The following is a 20,281-nucleotide window of genomic DNA, read 5'->3' as shown; positions in this document are numbered from 1 at the left end:
ATGCGCAAGATTATCCCATCAGCTATGGATTCGAGACCCTGCAGATGCCAGTAACAAGCTGACTCCATGCCATCTCCAGTTACTCCCTCAAGTAGGTTTTGTATGGAAACAGCGAAGGGAGAACAGTATACACTGCTCCTTCAAGGTCATGGGAGAGTGCTGTTCCATCTCAAGCTGCACCGTCTGCCACAGCCGATGAGCTGGAAGGCAGCAGTGCCAGGCCCAGCGGGAGTCGCGTGGCACATGGGGAGCAGCTGAGTGCGCCCAACAGCCTGGCTCATTGCGGCCAATGACCACCTGCAGGGACCAGCCCTCACGCACACGCTCGCCCCAGTCCTGCTTCACTGCTTTAGCCCTCTCTTCAGCTTCTCCCAGAGAAGATGTCCTGCTTCTGCTGCATCTCTGCATGGCTCTTGCTTTGGGAGACAGGTCAAGAGGGCAGCCTCAGATCCTGAAAGAACCACAGGTGTCCCAAGCAGGGCATGATGTTCACTCCTTCCAGCAGCATGGAACATAGGGATACACTGGGCCTTGGAAGCAAAGCACCAGCAGTACCTGACCTGCAGCACCACCAAGGCCAGGGGAAAGGAGGAGAGCAGCTTTGGCACAAACTGACCTCTCTTCAGGCCCCTCAGGCACAACAAAAGGCACCCACCCATATCCTCATCTTCCACAGCTGCAAGGAGCAAGGGCCTCCTTTGGCCCCTTTGCCATATGCAGCAAGCCAGCAGGGCTGCAGCTTCCCAAGCAAGGCCACTGCAGCCCTGCACAGACCACAACGGGCACTGCGCTCGCACCCGGCAGCAAGCAGTCCTGACACACAGTGCGAGCAGGCTCCTGCCGGTCTCTTGGCACAGCTTGCTGAGCACACCTCTGTGCTCACACACAAAATCTCTATCAACAACACACTTTTCTCCTCAGGTCTAGGGTAATCCACTCGCCCCACTCAGCTTCGTCCCTCCACCAATACATGTGGAATGGGCAAGTAAAAAGGCACATACGGACACTGATGCAGCAAGAACATATGCTGGAATTTGCATGTATTTTCAAGGACTGCTCAAACAGGAAACTGGAAAGTCTTGCAGAGGCATCTACTGACAGTGCACAACTCGACTTTCTCATGGTGCAAGGAGCAGAGTATCTTATGGAACTTGCCTGCAGATTCTGAAAGGATCACCTTATGAGGATGACCATATCACAGTCATGCCTTCTTCCTCTTGAAGGTATACATAACAGGGTCTAGCAGTGATAAGCTGAGCAGGGATGAGGAATGACATCTGACCAAGTCCTAAGGTTAGACCACGAGAATCCCTCACCTCCCCTCAAGTAGCACAACTAATCTCTCTACTGTATTTATAGCGTTCCCTTGTGAAGAGAACAATCCCCTTTCCTTCCAAATGGCACAAGTGCATGCACAACCCCAAACGTCTATTTCAAGTCACATAGATATTGGCCCACTTTCCTCCAGGTAACTCCAGAGTCTGTGTTGAAACACTCATTTCAGCTTTCTGAGGTGATGTATTTATGGTCCATGGTCCTTGCTTCTTTCTTCTTTGTTCACAACATGGAGCTTTTTGTACATTTTCTACAACTAGATATATGTAAACCACTCTTTGAATGATAGCCCTTAGATCTTGTCCTCTGATTGCCTTTATCTTAAAGACTTTGCCCCTGCCTTTAATTCCACTCTTCCCGGTGAAACACCACTGGCCACAGGCCTTCAACTAGATTCAGCACCGCTGATAGCAACTCTTTAGGCTTGGCCATCCAGCCAGTTCTTGATCGACGCACTCTGCACTTAACCAAATCAAACTGCCTGAGCTTCCCAGCATCCCTACAACAATGTTACAGGAGACGATGGGAATGAGAAGCTTATTTCACAGCCCAGCTTTTACAAACAAGTGTTCCTGCCTTTTAAAAAAAAATTTTCAGTCAATCACTGCAGACAATAGCAGCTTCTCTGGCGCAGGGGAGGTTACCTTCTCCATATCTCATTGACTTTACCAAAGGCGAAAACAGGGAGCACACGAGATTCTTCCCCTCCACTGCTTAGCATGACTCCAGGCAGCACATCCCTCCTGCACCTGCAAACACCACTTCCCAGAAAGGGACCCAGTGGAGACACACATATGTAAAGCTGCTGACAAACACGCCAGGGCAACACAAGTGCTGAGAGAGGGCAGTAGCTGGGCACAGAATAAACACATTGCTTGCAAGGGCCTGTGTACCCAGGTCGAGGGGCAGAGGAGCCGCAGCTTCTCTGCAAGCAACCTGCATTGGGCAAGGGCTTCCCAGAACCTTTCCTGCCGATGGGAGCACTGCGCACGCCTGGGCTCTGCAGGCGTCACGCGCGCAGGCAAGGGGGCTCCCAGCACTTGCCCTCACAGCCACGGGGCTGAGCTGGCTGCCCAGCCCTCTGCTCGCGCCTCCCTGCAGGGAACACTGCTCTGCTTCACACTTCCCCTCCAGCATTCCCAGGGCAGCAGACAAATGCCTGCCGGCAATTCCCCATGCCACCAGCCCTGCGGCTGCTTGGGAGCCACCCAGAGCCCTCCGCGCACCTCTGGCGCCAGCCCCTTCCCAGCAGCTGTGCTCTGCCTCGCAGGGGCACTGCGGCATGCCAGCAAGCAAGGTTAGCCAACAGCAAGATGCTCCTCTGGGCTCCAGCACTTTGGTGGCAGGGCTTGTGCTGCTTGCTTTTGGAGGGTTTTCACCAATGTGAGGGCTAACCTGATGGCACCTTATCCAAAGGCACCTTACCTGTCCTTACTCAAAGGCTGGGAATTCACCTCTGTTAGCAAGTGAGCATTGTAGCCCAGTGCTGGGCAGAGCTGCAGCAGCTGCAGGTCCCTCCTGCTGCTGAGGGCACATTTGTGCCTGCTCTGCCCTCTGCAGCCCTAGGAAGCCGTGGCAGGGGCAGCAGTGCAGGAGCTGCACCAAGGCTGCTCTCAGGCACAGCACATGGCGCCTGCAAGGTGCATGGCAGGACAAGAGAAGGAGCCCAGCAGCACCAGGGGCTCCCAGGCAACCACCAACTCACAAGGGCTCTGCTGAGGACACGCACACCTGGCCCCGGGCACAACTGCCCTTCGTGCTCATTGCACTACCAAGGAACATGTCTAGACCATGGAAAAGAAAGCTGTCTCGAGTCCATCAGGTTGTAAGGGCAGGAGTGGAGCAGGGAAGAAAGATGAAGGCATTCAAGGCTGCTTGCAGGGTTGTAAGCAGAGCCCCAAGTGGAGTCCGGCCTCTGGGCAGGCAGCCACCAGGAGCACCATGGGGCTGCGTGAGGAGACCTCCTTGGCACCCAGCAAGCCCAAGGCCACGCACTGCTCTCTGCTGCCAGGCTCATCAGTGCCAGGGGGAGTCCAGCACACGCAGACCCTTCCTCACGGCGGCCCCCCTGGCCCCTGCTACTGTCCTCCTCCCCCCAAGCAGCAGTGGAACATCCCAGAGGGGCAGTTATCGCCACGGGAACACGGATGCTTCCCAGGGCTGCGCCTCACAGTGGCCCCAGTGCTGGCCACGCAGCAGCAAGGCCAGGTGAGCAGCAGGGCCGCGCAGCACCAGGGGCCACCCGTGGTGCCCACAAGATGCAGGGGAGCTGCGGGGCTGCAGGGCAGCCTGCGCGATGCCTCCCAGGGGAGGCCCCAAAGCCACCGCGCGACACTTGGTGATCATGGCTGCAAATGTAAACAATTCCATTCCGTTGCAGAGTCAGGAGAGTGAAAAAAATGGAAAAAGATGAAATTGAAGAGATGGAGTGGGAGAGCTCAGTGCAGGTAGTGTGTGCGCAGGCAGAGGCTGTGTGGGGACGGCTGGCGTTTGGCTCTGCAAGAGCAGCCGCAGGGCTGGTGGCAGAGGTGGCAGGGAGCTCTGGCAGGCCTGGGTGCTGGGGCAGAGCTGCGCCAGGGCCAGGAGCGGCCAAGGCCTCGGGGGCTGCTGCCTGAGCCTGGCGCCCTGGCTCTGTGCACCGCCTGCCCCGCACATGCAGGGGACACGAGGTCCCACGCACAGAGCCAGCGCTGCCACCATGACCGTCCCCACAAGCTCTCCTGCTCTCTTCCAGACTGCAAGCACACAAGGACTGGCTGGCTGCAAGGATGAGGAGCCAATGGAGTGGGAATACTCCAGCTCTGCCCTTCAGGTATTGAACCCTGCAGCCGGCTGCAACGGAAGATTTGGGGTTGAGCCTGGGCTCTTCGCACTTACCTACTTCTCACTGCATAAGGGGAGATCCTGGGTCCAGACACTTCCAGCTCTCGGTCCTGCCCTGCAAACGCCTCCTTCTCTCTTGCAGGCGCCTCATATGGACAGAGGGCCGGCAGGGAATGATCCTGAGCCCATGGAGTGGCTCAGCTATGGCAGCAGCCAGGTACAGCCTCCGCAGCCACTGGATGCCCTTTCCTTCCTCTTCTCCATGCAACATCGCCACCAAGGTCTCTTGCTCTCTTCCAGATGATGGGGAGCAGTGGCCTGGTCGGCTGCAGCACAGAGGAGCCCATGGACTGGGAGAGCTCCGGCTGCAGCCCCCAGGTATGGTCCCTGCTGCCGGCTGCACGGGCAGAGCTGGGGCTGTGCCCGGCCCCTTGGCGCTGCTCCGCGCTGCCTTTGGGGAGCAGCCGCGCGGGAGCCTGGCCCAGGTGTGCGGGCGCTCTGGCGGGCCGCGGCGCCGGGGCAGAGCTGCACAGGGCGCAGGAGCGCCCAAGGCCTGGGCACCTGCTGCCTCAGCCCCTCTGCCGGCCTCTGGGCTGCGCTGGCCACGCCAAGCCTCTGCCAGGGCACCAATGACGGCAGCGCTGCTGCCAAAGAGCCCGCGCAGCCGCCAAAGAGCCTCTGCTCCACGGGAGCCCCCGAGCGGCTCCTCGGCCCTGCTGATGCCTCCTTTTCCCTTGCAGGCCAAGCTCCCCTTCACTCTGGCTGCTGCCAGGAAGCGCTGGGCATGAGGACTCCGGCCATAACCTTTTATTTGGATTTTTCTGAAGAGCCTTTTATACCAGTATTTGTTCTTGTTCATATTGTTGATGTTGTTGTTAGTTTTATTGATATTGGGTTTTTTGTTGTTACTGTTTATTATATTGTTATTTTTATTGTTATTGTTTAAATATATATTCCTGTATCATTGTTTTAGTGTTGCGTCTTTCTTTCCAATCGAGCTCTGGCACAAAAATCATCCCCACTGCAGGTCTGTGTGTGTAGCCCCACGATTTCAGACCCTAGGGACAAGAGAGGGCCAGTATAAAGTCCATCTAGGACTTGCCTTCACACGTGGCCCTGGGGATGCTACACTCCCTTTCCCATCTTCTTTTACTTCTTTTTCTTTTTTCTATCTCTTATCCTTGTATTTTCCATCTCCTTTGTTATTCCTTTTTGTTCTTTCTCTTCTTTCTTTTCTTTGTTTATTCTGTCTGCTTCTGTTTTTTTTTCCTGTTTCTGTTTCATTTCTTTCTCTCTCTTTTTTTTCCTTTCTGTGTCTTTTTCTTTCTCTTTTTCTTTTCCTGGGTCTGTTTCTGTTCGTGCTTCATCATTCTCATCTTCTGGCAGCCTGAGCAGGCAGTGCCCAGAGCGCTGCTCCTCCTGGCACTGGTTCTGTTCCTGGACAAACCTCTCTCTCAGCAGCATCAACAGGTTGCCATGAGCTCACTCTATCCCAGGAGCCTGAGCCAGCTCAGGAGCAGAGGCCCAGCTGTACTCATGAATTTCTCCATCCCTCGTGCTCCTTCCTCCTGGGGAATGTTTACTGGAATGGACTGAAATAATCAGCAGTGATCCCTGTCTAAGCACTGATGGAAGATTGATGCCAGCATTGCAGTTGTTCTCATCAGAGGATGGTTATTTGCAAGAGGTGGGAATGTCCCACTCTGGAAGACCCTATTGGCATCTCTTAGCTGGGCAGGACCCCTAGATGGGGACGAGAAGAGAGCTCATTTTCCCAGACGTCAGGTATTGACTCAGATGAGCCAGGTTGGGCTTCTCAGGCTGGCCTAGGAGGCCCTGGGCTGGAGGGGAATTCAGATCTTTCCCATGTGCTCTACAAAAGCACCCAGGAGGTGGGATTCCCCCTGTGCAGGCAGAAGGGAGCACAGCAAGGCTGTGTGCAAGCAAGATCCTGCTCTATGCTCCCTTTTAAATATCTGGGGATGGAGGGGGAAAGCCAGCTGCTCACACACAAGCACATGGTGACACTGAAAGCGAGCGAGGTGCTTGAAGGCATGCACCTACTTCCGTCAAGAGCATGAACTGGGGACCAGGTAGGGAGTTGGTGACCTGAAAGGACACCGGATGCCCGCTGCCACCAGAGCTCCTCGACTAGGCAGCTGAGGCACATGCAGACACTGCAAGCACTTGATGTCGATCAGTGCAGGCACCTGACTCAGTGACACCAAAACAGGCCCACAGGGACAGGTGGGCTGCCTGGGGTGTCCAGCACAACCCCATGTCTCTAGCAGATACAGCAGGGCACCTATAGGAAAACCAGGACCCTTTGGAGTGGTTTCCTGACAGCGTCCAAACAACTGGATGCCACCACTGCCTTAGGCCAAGTCCTCCTTATCTCCAGTCAAGCGTGCTTCAGAAATGGGAGAGGCACATCACCCCAAGGTCTCTGCGCTAGTCACTGCACCCTTAACACCTTCTATCACTCCCTCCACTGAAACTCTTCACACCCCTAGAGGAAATGAAGAGGAAACAGGCTAAGGGTGACCTCAGGCTGCCAAATCACAGGCTGCCCACATCCAGGGACTTCTTCACTAACTTGATGTTATGATGTTATGATGAAGCCGTCCTGTCCCACATGCTGATCACTGAGGGATGCCACTAATAGCCAGCTGCCGCTTGGCAGCACTGCACTGCTGATCACTGTTCTCAGTGAGCCTGATGCTCCATCTACCTCCCTTATGGTCCACACCAGTTTGACTAGGAGACTATGAGAAACCTTTTCAATGCCCTTGCTAAAGTGAGGGTTCGCAAAATCAGGTTAGTAGGTGGTTTCTCCAGGAAAATCTCCTGGCTCCTGTCCCAGTGCTGCTCAGCTACAAAAATTATTATTAGTTTGTCCTTAAACTCTCTTGAAATTCCCTTTGCTGCTGCTTGTCCTTGTTGTCCCTTGTCCTTTCCTGACCTTGGCCCCAGTCAGACTTTCACCGAGGACAGTGACACCTTCACCTCTAAGCGCAGCCTTGCTGGGGTCTCCAGGCACCGTGCAGGCAGGCCTGCTCCATGGTAGGAGAGGGGCCGGCAGACAGTGGGGCTGCCTTGGGGACCCTCAGCAACAGGCAGCAGAGCAGGGGCACATTGCAGGCACCTGGCAGTGACAAGAAGGCAGGAGCGTCCCTCCTCCCTGGGGGCAGACGCCTTCTGAGAGCAAGGGCACGCTGGAGATGTGGGGGACCCTGGACCCTTCCACAAGTCTTCACACACAGTCTATTTTTCTCCTGCTTTGGATGTTTTCCCCACAGATTCATATTCACTAGTATTCTTACATTTTGCCACTTCTTCCCACGTTTTTCCCACATTTTCCTCTACTTTGATAATTTTCCCATGCTTTCACTTTTTTTCCTTCTCTTTCACAAACATTCCCTCCCATGCTTGGGACCATTTTCCCACACTTGTGAAGATTTTCCTACCCTTTTGTCTTTTCCCCAACATCTCCTTCTAGTCCCATGCTTTCTCAATATTACCAAGCTCTGTGTTCTTTTTGCACTTTCCTTTTTTTTCCCATCACTTCACTCTTTTTCCACTTTTCTAACCATTCCCGCACTTTTGACCATATTCCCACACTATCATTCCTTACCCACGTTTTTCCCTATTTTCCATGATCTGGGCACTTCTCCAATGCTTTTGCACTTCTTCCCACCATTTCAATCTTTTTCCAATGCTTATATTTGCCTTCTATTATTTTCCAACTCTTGCGCTCATTTGCTGCACTTTTCCCTATGCTTCTAGTAATTTCCCCATGCCTTCCCTTCTTCCCCTTCCTTTAAGTGTTCTCCTACACTTGCTATATCCTTGCCACTCATTTCCACTTGTACAACCTCGTTAAAAACCCTGTATATATCAATAAAACCTATAACGATTTCTTACATATTAAGATGATAGCTAATGTCTCTTAGCTAGGCATGCACCTAGATGGGGACAAGAACGATTTCTTTACATTTTGATTGCAATTAATAAATAGTATTAACTCCCTTCTCCACTTTTACCACTCAATGCTGCACCCACAGGGCAGGAATTTTGGGGGTGGTAAATGAGTGTGGGCAGAAACAAGCCCATGTGGGGAACACAAGCACAAGAGTCCCAAGTGTTTTGTCTTTTCATGGAGGCCGATTGGGAGTTGGTGTCACATGGAGCTGAGGGGGTGCAAAACGCGGCTGTTCCCATGTGCTGACCTGATGGTGGAGCAGGCGGCCACGCTGGTGAGGAGAGCCTCAAAGTGGGAGCAACTCGGGGAGGAGGAGGACTCCAAAAAGAATGAGGAAGTGATGGCCTGGGATGGCAAGGAATAGCCACGGGGTGATGTGGGAAAGAGAAGCTCAGGGAGGGAGCAGTGGGATGCAGGGAGCTCTGCCTTGGGGTGAACCAAGAGGCAATCGAGAGCACAGGGGTGAGGATGGGGGTGGCCTCGTGGTGGGTGTCTGCTATGGAGCGCCTGACGAGGGGCAGCCTCTGCAAGGCCCAGGGAGCGCAGAGCTGTGGAGAGGACAACTCGTCCTGCGCCCCAGGGACCTGCTCAGGAGTGGGGAGAGGAGGTGCCTGGTGTCCCCATGGCGACTCCCAGGGCTTTGTGATGGGGGTGGCATCACACCCACAGGACACTGTGATGGGGCAGTCCCCAAGGTGACCGTGTCCCTGCTGGGGTCTTCACTCTGAGGATTGCGGCGCAACCAGCAGGGAGCAACTCCCCTTGGTGCCCGTGCGAGAGGTCCTCAGAGAGGTTCCTAGAGATGGAGAAGGAGCAGCAGGTGAACGCCTGCACCTCATCCATGGAAGGGAACTCTAGTGCGCAAGAGTGCACGAGTGAGGTGAGTGGTGGGGCTGGAGGGAGAGCTGGGAGGCAGGGACGGGACCTGCATGGAGAGCACAGGGGTGGTGGGGAAGGAGCCCTGGGTCAAGATAGCCGGGCAGGAGCTCCTCCAGCGAGGGGACGTGCATTCCTGGGCACGGGAAAAGCACCCTGACCTGCACTCTCCACCTGTACTTGGTGCTGGTGATGTTGCACCTCAAACACTGTGTTCAATTCTGGGTTCATCACTAGAAAAAGTAAAAATAAAAGCCATGGAAGCACTGGAGTTTGCCCAGAGAAGGGCACCAACGCTGGTGAAGGCTTTGGAGCATGGACCCTATGAGGAGTGGCTGAGGGAGCTGGGGTTATTTAGTGCGGAAAAGAGGAGCCTCAGGGGAGGCCTTATTGCTCTGCACAACAACCTGAGAGGTGGTTGTAGTGAGGCAGGGTTGATCTATTCTCAGAAATAGATATCAATAAGACAAGAGGAAATGGCTTCAGGTTGCACCAGGAGAGGCTCAGGTTATGCATTAGGAAAACTTTCCAGGTGGAAAGAGTGGTGAAGCATTGGAAGAGACTGCCCAGAGAAGGTCCCTGGCAGCCTTCAAGAAATGTGCAGATAAGGCACTTTAGAGCCATGGTTTAGCAGGCATGGGGTTGAGGGGTTTACAGTCGGACTGAATGGTTTTGGAGAACTTTCCCAACATAGTGATTCTATGATTCTTTGATCTGGATGCTCCAAGGCCCACATGAACCCCATGAGCTCTGTACTGAGGGCAGAGAGCAGGTCCAGGCCACGCACAGCCGCATTGTGCTCAGCCAGGAGGTTCCCTTCGACACGAGGCTGGGGTTTCCCGTCATTTGGAGCTGCTCGTACCAACACAAGTGTCCCCATCACAGGCCTCCTTCTCCCCACAGGTGGGCCAGCAGGAGCTGCCCGCAGCAGTGCAGCGCAGCGGAAGCCCGGCTTCGTCCCACCAAAGGGACCGGCTGTCGCCGCTGCCCGGCCCTCAGGGCTCACACACCTCTGAACACGGCATCGCACAGGTACAGAGCTGAGCGGCGGTGGAGGCCGAGCCTCTGCCTGAGTCCCCATGGGGCCGAGAAGCAGGTGGGACGTGCTGGGAGACACCAGGAGGTCTCTGTGCCCGGCAGGCCGAGCGCTGCTCTGCACGGCAGCCTGCACGCACCCGCCTCGGGCTCTCCGAGGAGCTGCCTTTGCCCAAGGCTTGCCCATAGGCACGAGCCCTCTCCCCAGGCAGCCTTTGGGAGCAGGGCAGCAGCCACCTGCATGGCAGAGCCATCGTCAAGGGGGTCAGAGGCTGCCGGAGGTTTCCCGTTGGGAAGGATGGAGGGAGGGACCAAGGACGGCAGTAAGGACTGCCTTTGTGGTGGCCTTCATTGCAGGTTGTGGAGGAGAAGGCCAGCGATGTCCCCTCCACAGTGCAAGAGCCGCAGCCCTCCACCAGCCTTGCAAGGCCTCAGGAAACGCCATCGCCCTCTCCACGGGAGCCAACACAGCCTGATGCCAATAGAGCTAGGATGGAGCTTGCTGTACCTGTGCCCCCACACGCACTGGCACGCGTCATCCACCAAGACGCCCAGGCAAGATCATGGCAGCTCCAGAGCATAGAGTGGCGCCCCAGCACATCATCCTCTGCACCTCAGACAGGGCCTGATCCCTACAGTCATCGGGGACAATTCCAGTGCAGCATTCCTAGCTGGCCGAGCTGGCCTAGTGGACTAAGCTGCCCAAGTGGGCCAGTGAGAGTACGGACATCACGGACACGGCAGCAGCCCTTGGAGATCACGTGCCACCTCCAAGGAAGGCCAGTGCACGTGCATGAAGACAACACTGCACGCTACCTGGCTGTGCTCAGCATCAGAACAGAGCCGCTGGAGGAGCTGGAGAGGAGCTGCCTGCAGCGCACTGGACAGAGCTTGGCCCAGCTCCGAGAAGGAGCTTTTCCAATGAGGGAGCAGAACCTGAGAGAGAGGCAGGACGAGCAGGAGGAGGGCCGTGGCAACCGTTTCTCCCTGACGCTGGCAGGATCACTCAATGCCAAACCCAAGGAGGTGAGTGCCAGGGAGTGCTGGGCCATGGGGGAGCCCTCCCGGTGCTGTGGCCAGCAGCTGTGCCGCGTCGTGCGGGACAGCCGGCTTGTCAAAGCACTGGCGGAGCCCCACGAGGCCTTTCCTCCCTTAACAAACCTCCCTCTCTCCTTCTAGCTCCTCGCCAGAAACTCCTTCTATGACCTCTGGAAACCAGAGATCACGCGAGTGGAGCTCCTCAAAGGCGCAAGCTGCAAGTGGGAGGTGCTGGAGCGGCTCTATGCTCATGCCCCAACCCGGGAGGCGCCGAGAGGCCTGGGAGCACTGCAGGAGGAGAGAGCAGAGGACACTGATGAGGAGGAGGAGGATGGGGAAGAGGAGGTGGAGGAAATTAACTCTTTGACCTGGGTCAGAGCCAGCCTCTGCAGCCCGGCTGTGGACCAGGAGACGGAGCACGAGAAGGTGCCCTGCTCGCCCCATGTCAGCACCACAGAGACTGTGAACGAGGCACCTGGCCACGTGGAGGGCCTTGAGCCAGCAATGCCCAGGGGCGGTGAGCCAGGAGCACCTCCTTTGGCCAACAGCTTTCTGCACGCAGAGGACAGCGTGCCTGTCCCACCAGCAGCAAGTGCAGGAGCAGAACCAGAGGCCTCCCCTGCATCCAGCAACTTCATCCAGCATGCAGGGGAAAATGCTCCTCCGTCTCCATCACTTCCTCCAGAACCTGCACCAGAGGCCTCTCCTTCGGCTGAAAACCCTTGGGATGAGATGAGCAGCAGCCCGTCTCCCAAGGAAACCCTGCTGCAGGAAACAACAGCAGCAGCTTCTCCCCCAGCTGCAGGCCCTGCTGCCCAGGTGATCAAGCAGCATCTCCCCTGTCCTCACCATCCCCAGGAGCTGCCGTGGGAGCTGTGTGGGGGGTGCCCAGAGTTACCCCATTTTCTTGAAGCCCCCTGCCCATGGCATCCCACTGTCACCCCCAGGCATTTATCCTCTGCCATGTCTCCATGGGGAGATGCCAGCTCCTCTCCGTTTCCAAGTGCCAAAGACACAGGGATGAAGTCTGCTCCAGCCCACGTCGCATTCAGCCCTGAGGCCTGGATGCCGAGCGAGGAGGGAAGAGGCAGCCCCAGCAGCAGCCCCCTCCACACCAGGGCACCAGCCCCCTTGTGCCACACACGCCGCCGGCTGCCTTCCTTTCCCCCTGCCCAGCCCTCTGCTACGGCCCCACAACAAGCCTTGTCCCATTGCCGTGCCAGCCGCAGGTCCCTTCCCTTGGGACGTGTAGTCGTGGGCAGCCTCCTCTGATCCAAACCCTTTGCCATTGTGCAACCTGGGGCACTGGGACCCTCAGCAGGGCCAGCTGATGGCTGACGGGTGTGTGTTCTTGCTCTGCCCATGCAGGTGGCCTTGGAGCCCCAAGAGGAGGAGGAGAAGCCCTCCTCCTGCAGCCCCACACCCGACATTGAGGCAGGTACGTACCCGCGTGGAGAGCCCTGCTGGGGACAGTGGCCTGTCCTGGCACAGGGGGTGGCACCGAGGCCGGCAGCAGGAAGCGCTCGGGAGTTGCTGTGCCGAGGACAGAACCCCTCGGGAAGCCCTTGGTGGCAGGGACAGGCAGGTGCAGCCCTGCACCCTGCAGCCCATTGCCCACAGCTCTGCTTTCCACCACAGGCATCGCCGCCCTCCCAGACGTTGCAGCTCCCCGGCGATGGCGCTCACGGCTCAGGACAGCGCTTCAGGCTCTGCGCAGAGCGTTCTGCTGCTGCTGCATCCCGGGACAGCGAGAGGAGCAGCGAGCGGATGCATGTTCCAGACAGGGACCCTGAGATGGGGGCTGGAGCAGAGCCGGGAGGCAGGGCGACAGATGCTGTGTCCTGGAGGCTACAGAGATGCTGCCCTGTTGTGTCCGATAGCACCCATGTGCCCAGAGAAACCAAACTCGCCAGCATCGCCAGCAGCCATCGCCTGCTTCAAATAAACCCATTTGGTAGCTTTTTCTCCCCGTGTCAGTTGGTGTCAGAAAATCTCCAGGGAGACAAGTGGGTCTGTGGGGCCATAAGGCCATGGGGTGACTCCTAACTCCACACTGGTCTTGGTGGTTGGGGTGGGTAGCAGACCCAGCAAACAGGGCTCCTCGTCAGTGATACTGCTGGCACGCATCTGTGCTCTTGACTGGTTCTCAGAATGACCCCAGGGCTCTTGCAAGAGCAGCAGATTAGGTGAAACACCACCCAGGGAGTGTTCCTCAGAGGCAGAATTTTTCAGCATTTCTACTGGGAATCTTGAGAAGAATGGAATCATAGTCACCTTGTGCAGAGTGAGGAAAGCTCGTCTGCCTGTCAGCCTTGATTCCAGTGTCATGTTCCCACATCTCTCTGAACTGCAGGACAATCATCCTAAAAAAGTTCCCCTAAAAGGAACCCAACCCTTCCTAAGAGTAGACAAGCCCAGTTTCAAAACCTCGAATCTCCAACTTCTCTCCCTTTCTCAGGGCACTTGAGGGAGGTCTCCAAGCTCCACTTCTAGCCAAGAACATGCAGAGCTCTTTTTAGCTACCTATATACACTTTCCAAACCATTTTTTCATACTCTCAGTCTTGTAACAGCTGACAGGAAAATACTGGAATTAAAATTAGCACTTGGAGAGGCCCCAGGGTCTCTGAGGGAGCTGCCTGGGCCTGGCAGCTCTCACAGAAACCTCAGGAGACCATCAGAGCTGCAGAGGGAGGCTGAGCAGAGAGGACGAGGGCACCTGCAATGGCACCAGCTGTCCAGGACTCCATGACCGCATCCCACACCAGTTCTTCTCAGTTCCACCGGAGAGATTACCTCTTCTACTCCACATGCTCCAAGACACATATCTGTATGTATTGCACAGGCCGCTTGGGATATCTGGATGCAGATCCTGGCAAGAGCTGAGGAAGCTTCAGGCCTGAACCTCAGTGTCCATCAGGCAGCAGGCTCCAAGCTCCCTTTTGTTGGGGGGACATTCCCTCTGTCTCCTGCTAAAGCATTTGTGCCTGTTGTCCGAGGAGAACATGCTTGGATAGAAAGTCACAGACCTCTAATGTCTTTCAGTCCTACCTAGACCATAAAAGCAGATGGACCCATGAAGGAGAGAGACCCAGTTCAGACCCTGTAGGAAAATCTCACAAGATCCCTCCTGTTGGACAGGGAGGGGAATTACAACAGACAAAGAGCCTTGCAATCACAGATTATTAATGGTTCTGTTCTCATTACACCATGCTCGCTCAGGCACTTGTTCATTTAGCAGCCTAAAAGGTCTTGCTGGGCTCCCTGGTCCAATGGTACCTGGCCACAAGTCTCTGCTCCTTGTCCACGTTCGCCAGAGAAGCTCATGCTCACAGCGGCACAAATTCATGGTGCTGAGTGCTCCATCTCCCTCCTCTTGGTTAAGGAGCTGCCTTTCTCCAGGGCTGCAGAGCTCCGCAGGTGTCAGCCCCTCCACGGGGCACCCTCAGCAAACCCTCTCGTCCCCGCCGCTGCTGCTGGCCCCTCACTGCTCTGGCAGCAGCGACCTCAGTGCCAGCACCCGCCGTGAGCCTCCTGCTGGCCCAGCAGCTCCTCGGGCAGGGGGACCTCGCTCGCGCACAGCCCAGCGTGGGCTGCTGCCGCCGCGGGCTGCAGGGACACCAGGTTCCTCGGCAGAGCCGCCCCGGCCAGGAAGGGGCTGCTGACGTCACAACCAGCTGCGCGGCCTGGCCTATCAGGGGCTGCGGCAGCAGTGACGTCACCAGCCGACGCCCACGCGTCAGCACAGAGCCAGCCCTGCAGAGAGCAGGGGCCTCCCGGCAGCGTCCCCGCAATGGCCTCCATGTCCCTGCCCGCTGCTGAGACACCCCTGGCCTCACAGGCAGCGCCTGCTGCTGCCCCGGCAGCTCCGCGCACACAAGGGACCTCCCCGCGTGTCTGCACCAGACCCCGCTGCCGGCCGCGCTGCTGCTGGGACAGGAGCGGCCTCAGAGCCCGTCCCCAGCCATGGGCCAGCGCTGGCCTCGCAGCTGCTCTGCCAGCAGGGACCTCCCAAGGAACTTCCCAGCCAGGCGCCTCTTGCTGGCCTGCCAGGGACTCGGAAAAGAGCAGAGCTCGCGGTCACTCTCACAGGCGTGTATGGACCTGCTAATGCCTGGTGCTGTCCAGCCAGGAGCACAGACAATGTGATTCCCCCTCTGAAGCAGGAGCAGTGCCATGTGCCTGCTGCTGGCCTCCCAGGTGCTTACAAACATTGACTTGACCAACATCTGACCAGATGATCTCCAAATGTCCCTTGCAACCAGAGAAAGACACCTTCTCTCACTCAAGCCCCCTTGAAGCTTGCTTATGAGCCAGCAATGTCCCCTTGCTGCCAAGAAGGCCAGTGCTCTTCTGGGGTGTAGTAGGAAGACTGTTGCCAGGAGGAAAACGGAGGTGATCCTGCCTCTCTACAGGTCACCTGGTAAGGTGACCACCTGGGGAGGCCACCCCTTTAGTCCTGTGTCCAGTGCTGGGCTCCCCAGTGCAAGAGGGACATGAAGCTACTGGAGAGAGCCCTCATAGGTCTACAAAGTTGATCAGGGAGCTGGAGCATCCCTCCTATGAGGAGAAGGTGAGAGACCTGAGCCTGTTTCAGCCTGGAGAAGAGAAGGCTGAGAGGGGATCTTATCAGCATGTGCAAATACCTGAAGGGAGGATGCCAAGAGCATAAGAGGATGGCCCAGACTTTTTTAGTGGTGACTAGTGATGGCACAAGAGGCAACAGACACAAATTGAAGCACAGGACATTCTGCCTGAATTTGAGGAAAAGCATCTTGACTGTGAAGGTGACAGAGAACTGGCATGGGTTGCCCAGAAAGGTTGTGGAGTCTCCTTCTCTGCAGATATTCCGGACCTGCCTGGACAGGATCCTGTACAATGTGCTGTAGGTGAAACTGCTTTATCAAGGGGTTTGAACTAGATCATCTGCAAAGCCCCTTCCAACCTCAACCATTCTGTGATTCTATAAATGGTCTCCACTGGAATAGATCAGCTTTTTGAGCTGTAGGGATCTGCCTGTCCCTCAGCTTTATTGTGAGTGCTGCTCTAGTAGGACAGAAGGTATCCAGGGTCATTAGAGATGACCAAGGAAATTCCTGACCTGGCCTCCCACTGAAGCTCTATCTCCAGTGATTCCATTAGGACCTTTAGGCCAGGAACTTGCAAGCAGACCATGTGCATGCTTGGCCTGCTGAGGGGAATCCCACCTGCCATGTATTTGTGGAGTTCGTGAGTTAGCTGAATCCTTCTCCAAACCTGGCACTTCAGAACAGAGATGTGGAGCCCCAGTAAGCCATCTGAATAAGTCATCTGAATCATATATGCACCATGTATCAACAAGCTCCCTTCTTATCCCTGTCTGGGTGTCCTGCCTAGTTAAGAGATGTGAATCAGGACCTCCCGTGGGACATTTCTAACTTTGGTAGATAATCATTATCTGATGAAATAAATTACAATGTTGGAATCTGTATCCCTGTACTCTTTAGAGAAGGAAAACAGGTTACTCTACTTGAGGGAACATATCCCAGAGGGAGGAATCCCAAGGGACAGAGTAATTCCTGAATTCAGCTGGGCTGCAGCTCGTGGCAGCCTGTCAGCACTGCCCAGAAACAGCCGTGTGCAGGAGCAGCTCCTGTGCCAAGAGCAGCAGGGCTGCGGGCACTGCCTGCTGCTGCGGACAGCAGAGGAGAGAGGACAGAGAGGTGAAAGGCAGCGTGGAGTGGGAGGACAGAGGAGAGCTCATGGTGGGAGCAATCTGTGACATGGTAAGTCTCCGACTGCAGGGTAATGCTACTGAGGTTTCTGGAGGGGTCTGCAGCACCCCTACAGCTGATGACTTTTTTTTTGGAGGATTGTTCTCCCTGCTTCTACTTTGCATACAAGGAGATGCTTCAGAACAGAAATTCCCTGTGCCAGCATCACAAGGTCAGGGCATCATGGCTGCTTCTTCAGGAGCTGGTGCAAGACAGTGAAGGCAATGTTGGCACATAGGTTCTTCAGAGAACTGTTCTTCAGAGCAGTGTCCATGCACCCCAGGGTGCTGTGTGCCCGGGGCAGTGATTCTGTGAGGATCAGCACTCAGCCTGCCAGGGCGCTGCAGGGAGAAGCTCTGGGTGGGTGGAGAGATCCCCCCTGGGCAGGTTCATTCTCCTGCTGAGAGGCTGCTGTGTGGGGTCAGGGCTGCTCACAGCTCAGCATCACCCACACAACATATTTGGAAAGGGCTTTTCAAGAGGACACTCGTGGGAAGCTTCTGTGAAAGGGAAGGGAATATCCAGAGGCTAGGATTTTGTTTTGTATCTTTGACAAGGCAGCAAATGAATGGGACATTTTAGGTTTAGATGCCTGAAGGAGAGTTCTGCAGTGCTGCTCTGAGGGATCAATAGGTCTGCGAGGACCCCAGAATATTCCTTCAACTGCCTTTTCACCTGTGGGCAGCAGCAATATCCCCTTTGCAGCTCTCCTCATTCTCATTGTGCTTAGTCTCACTCTGCTCTCAAGGGGAAGGGCTCCAGGGAATTTCTGACCTCCCCTGCAGTCAGATTTCCAGAACAGCAGAGCTGCCTCTCTCCTGCGATGTGCCCATTTCCCATTGCAAGGCACAGGGGCTGAGAACCACTGTCCTGGAAGTCCACACTGTCTAGGAAGTGCAACCTGGGGATGGTGCTGCTCTGTCTCTCTGTCCTCCCTTGGCAGCAGTCACAGTGTTTCTCCTTGTTTCCCTGCCTCTCCTTTCTGCTCTTGTCCTGGCAGTCAGCTGGGGCTTCAGCTACAAATTCAGATACTCACCCTGAGGTCCTGCCATGGAGGTGTCTGAAGAGGGGCAATGTGCCCAGGGTGCTGGGCAGCATCACTGGAGGGGCTGCGAAGGGGTTGACTCTTCCTTTAGGAGACTCTGTGACTGTCTCTGTTGTCCTGGTGGGTTTGTGAGCTGCCCTGCATAAGTGGACTCAGTGTACAGAGTCTTTGCCATGTCAGTAGCAGTGTCCTGTTCTCTCCATCATGTATCCACCTTGACCTTAGAGGGAGAGCAGAGTCAAATGAGTGCTTTGAAACCAGTCTTCTATGATCTCAACAGAGTCCAGAGTTGTCTGCTGGGAACAAGGCAGATGGACTCAACAGCACTCCTTACTGTTCCCCAAGCAGCAGGGAGACTTTCCAGAGACTTCCCTTTCCAGTCTGCTTTATGTTCATGCTTGCAGCAATAAAGACAGCTGTCTTTATTTGCATGCCGATAAAGACATGCAAAGAACCTGACCAGATATGGTGACAGAATATAAAAATTTCCAAAATAAGTAATTCTAAAACAAAATGCTAAAACCCCTGCTGCACTCCAAACTCTTTGGAAGTGTTTGTGGGAATATTAAAAGACCCTTTGTCTTAAAGGTGGATGTCCTGTGGCATCAACTCCAAAAAGGAGAGATATCAAGAACCAGTCCTTTATACACATTGGCGTAGAGTAGCTCAGGCTCCGGCTCCTCCCAGAACACTCAGGTGGAACAGAGACTGAGGAGCTGACTGAAGGTGATAGTGAGAAGAAGGAATTGCTGAGAGTTGGGACGGGGTCAAGAAGCATTTCTATGAAAAATGGAAAGTTTATTTGAGAGAAAATTCCTCTAAGCTATTATTGCCTTTTCTTCCCTAGACAGTTTTCCTGAGCCCAATAGAACAGATGTCCAACAGCAGCTCCCTCAACGAGTTCCTCCTCCTGCCATTCACAGACACGCAGGAGCTGCAGCTCTTGCACTTCTCGCTTTTCCTGGCCATCTACCTGGCTGCCCTCCTGGCCAACGGCCTCATCATCACAGCCGTAGCCTGTGACCACCACCTCCACACCCCCATGTACTTCTTCCTCCTCAACCTCTCCCTCCTCGACCTTGGCTTCATCTCCACCACTGTCCCCAAATCCATGAGTAATTCCCTTTGGAACATCAGGGACATTTCATACATGGAATGTGCTGCTCAGGTCTTTTTCTTCCTTTTTTCAGTATCAGCGGAGTATTGTCTCCTCACTGTCATGGCCTATGACCGCTACGTTGCCATCTGCAGACCCCTGCACTATGGGACCCTCATGGACAGCAGAGCTTGTGTCAAAATGGCAGCAGCTGCCTGGGCCAGTGGCTTTCTCTATGCTTTCCTGCACACCGGGAACACATTTTCCCTACCCCTCTGCCAAAGCAATGTGGTGGAGCAGTTCTTCTGTGAAATCCCCCAGATCCTCAAGCTCTCCTGCTCAGATTCCTACCTCAGAGAAGTTGGGCTTCTGGTGGTTAGTGCCTGTTTATGCTTTGGGTGTTTCACTTTCATTGTGGTGTCCTACGTGCAGATCTTCACTGCTGTGCTGAGGATCCCATCAGAGCAGGGCCGGCACAAAGCCTTTTCCATGTGCCTCCCACACCTGGCTGTGGTCTCCCTGTTTGTCAGCACTGCATTTTTTGCCTACCTGAAGCCCCCCTCCATCTCCTCGCCATCTCTGGATCTGGTGTTGGCTGTGCTGTACTCGGTGGTGCCTCCAGCAGTGAACCCCCTCATCTACAGCATGAGGAACAAGGAGCTCAAGGACGCCATTAGAAAAGTGATTTCATGGACCTTTTTAAGCAGTCGTAGTTTTTCCACATCTCTCCACAAATGACTCTTTCTGTATCCTGTAACTGGATTGAGCATTGTTTCTTCATGTTATTTTTATTATGACTTTTACTAGTGATAATAATTGTTATCGTGTTCCTACACAACTACTTTTATTCTTTCCCCTTTTTACGGTGCCTGTTCTGTCTCACCTGATACCCTCAGTTGTGTTGGATGCTAGACAAGGACTGGATCCCTAACAGTATGTCTGTAATAAAGTAATTTCTATCAGTACAGTGTGTGAAAGCTGGGTTTTTCCCCCAAAGCTGGTGTCAAGAATAGGCGCAAGGACTTGCATCCCTCAAGGACCTGCTGCACAGGATTCTCCATGGGTTCGGCAGCACAGAGCTTAGAATCATGTAATAATCTTTCAGAGACCAAGGGATGGTTTGAGAATTCACCTATCAGACTCCAAGGATAGTGGAGACGCTGAATGGTCATGGATTTACACATGCACAGCTCTCCTACGTACTAAGGCACAGTGTCAGACGGCTGTTCTCATGGAGAGGAAGCTGGAGGTGTCAGGAGAGCACAGAGATCCCCCTGGGACAGCATATGCCTGGGATGG

General features: G+C 55.0%; 1 protein-coding gene across 1 annotated transcript; it reads left to right on the top strand.

Annotated features, from left to right (window-relative positions):
* The first annotated feature begins 15,031 nt into the window (after positions 1-15,031).
* LOC148592382 (olfactory receptor 14A16-like) lies at positions 15,032-19,720 on the top strand. The gene is made up of 2 exons (XM_088535117.1): positions 15,032-15,068; positions 18,756-19,720. Exon 2 carries the CDS (start codon positions 18,761-18,763, stop codon positions 19,718-19,720), a length of 960 nt encoding a protein of 319 aa, XP_088391243.1. The 5' UTR covers positions 15,032-15,068; positions 18,756-18,760.
* Positions 19,721-20,281: the final 561 nt, after the last annotated feature.

The sequence above is a fragment of the Tinamus guttatus genome, unplaced genomic scaffold, assembly GCF_059628265.1.
Source record: "Tinamus guttatus ecotype Peru unplaced genomic scaffold, ASM5962826v1 Tinamus_guttatus_pri_ptg000616l, whole genome shotgun sequence".
NCBI classification, from domain to species: domain Eukaryota; kingdom Metazoa; phylum Chordata; class Aves; order Tinamiformes; family Tinamidae; genus Tinamus; species Tinamus guttatus.
This window is presented reverse-complemented; position numbering and strand designations above follow the sequence as displayed.

What these genes read in the sequence shown, in the direction of transcription:
- LOC148592382 (XM_088535117.1), top strand. Translation starts at nt 18,761, where the DNA reads ATGTCCAACAGCAGCTCCCTCAACGAGTTCCTCCTCCTGCCATTCACA.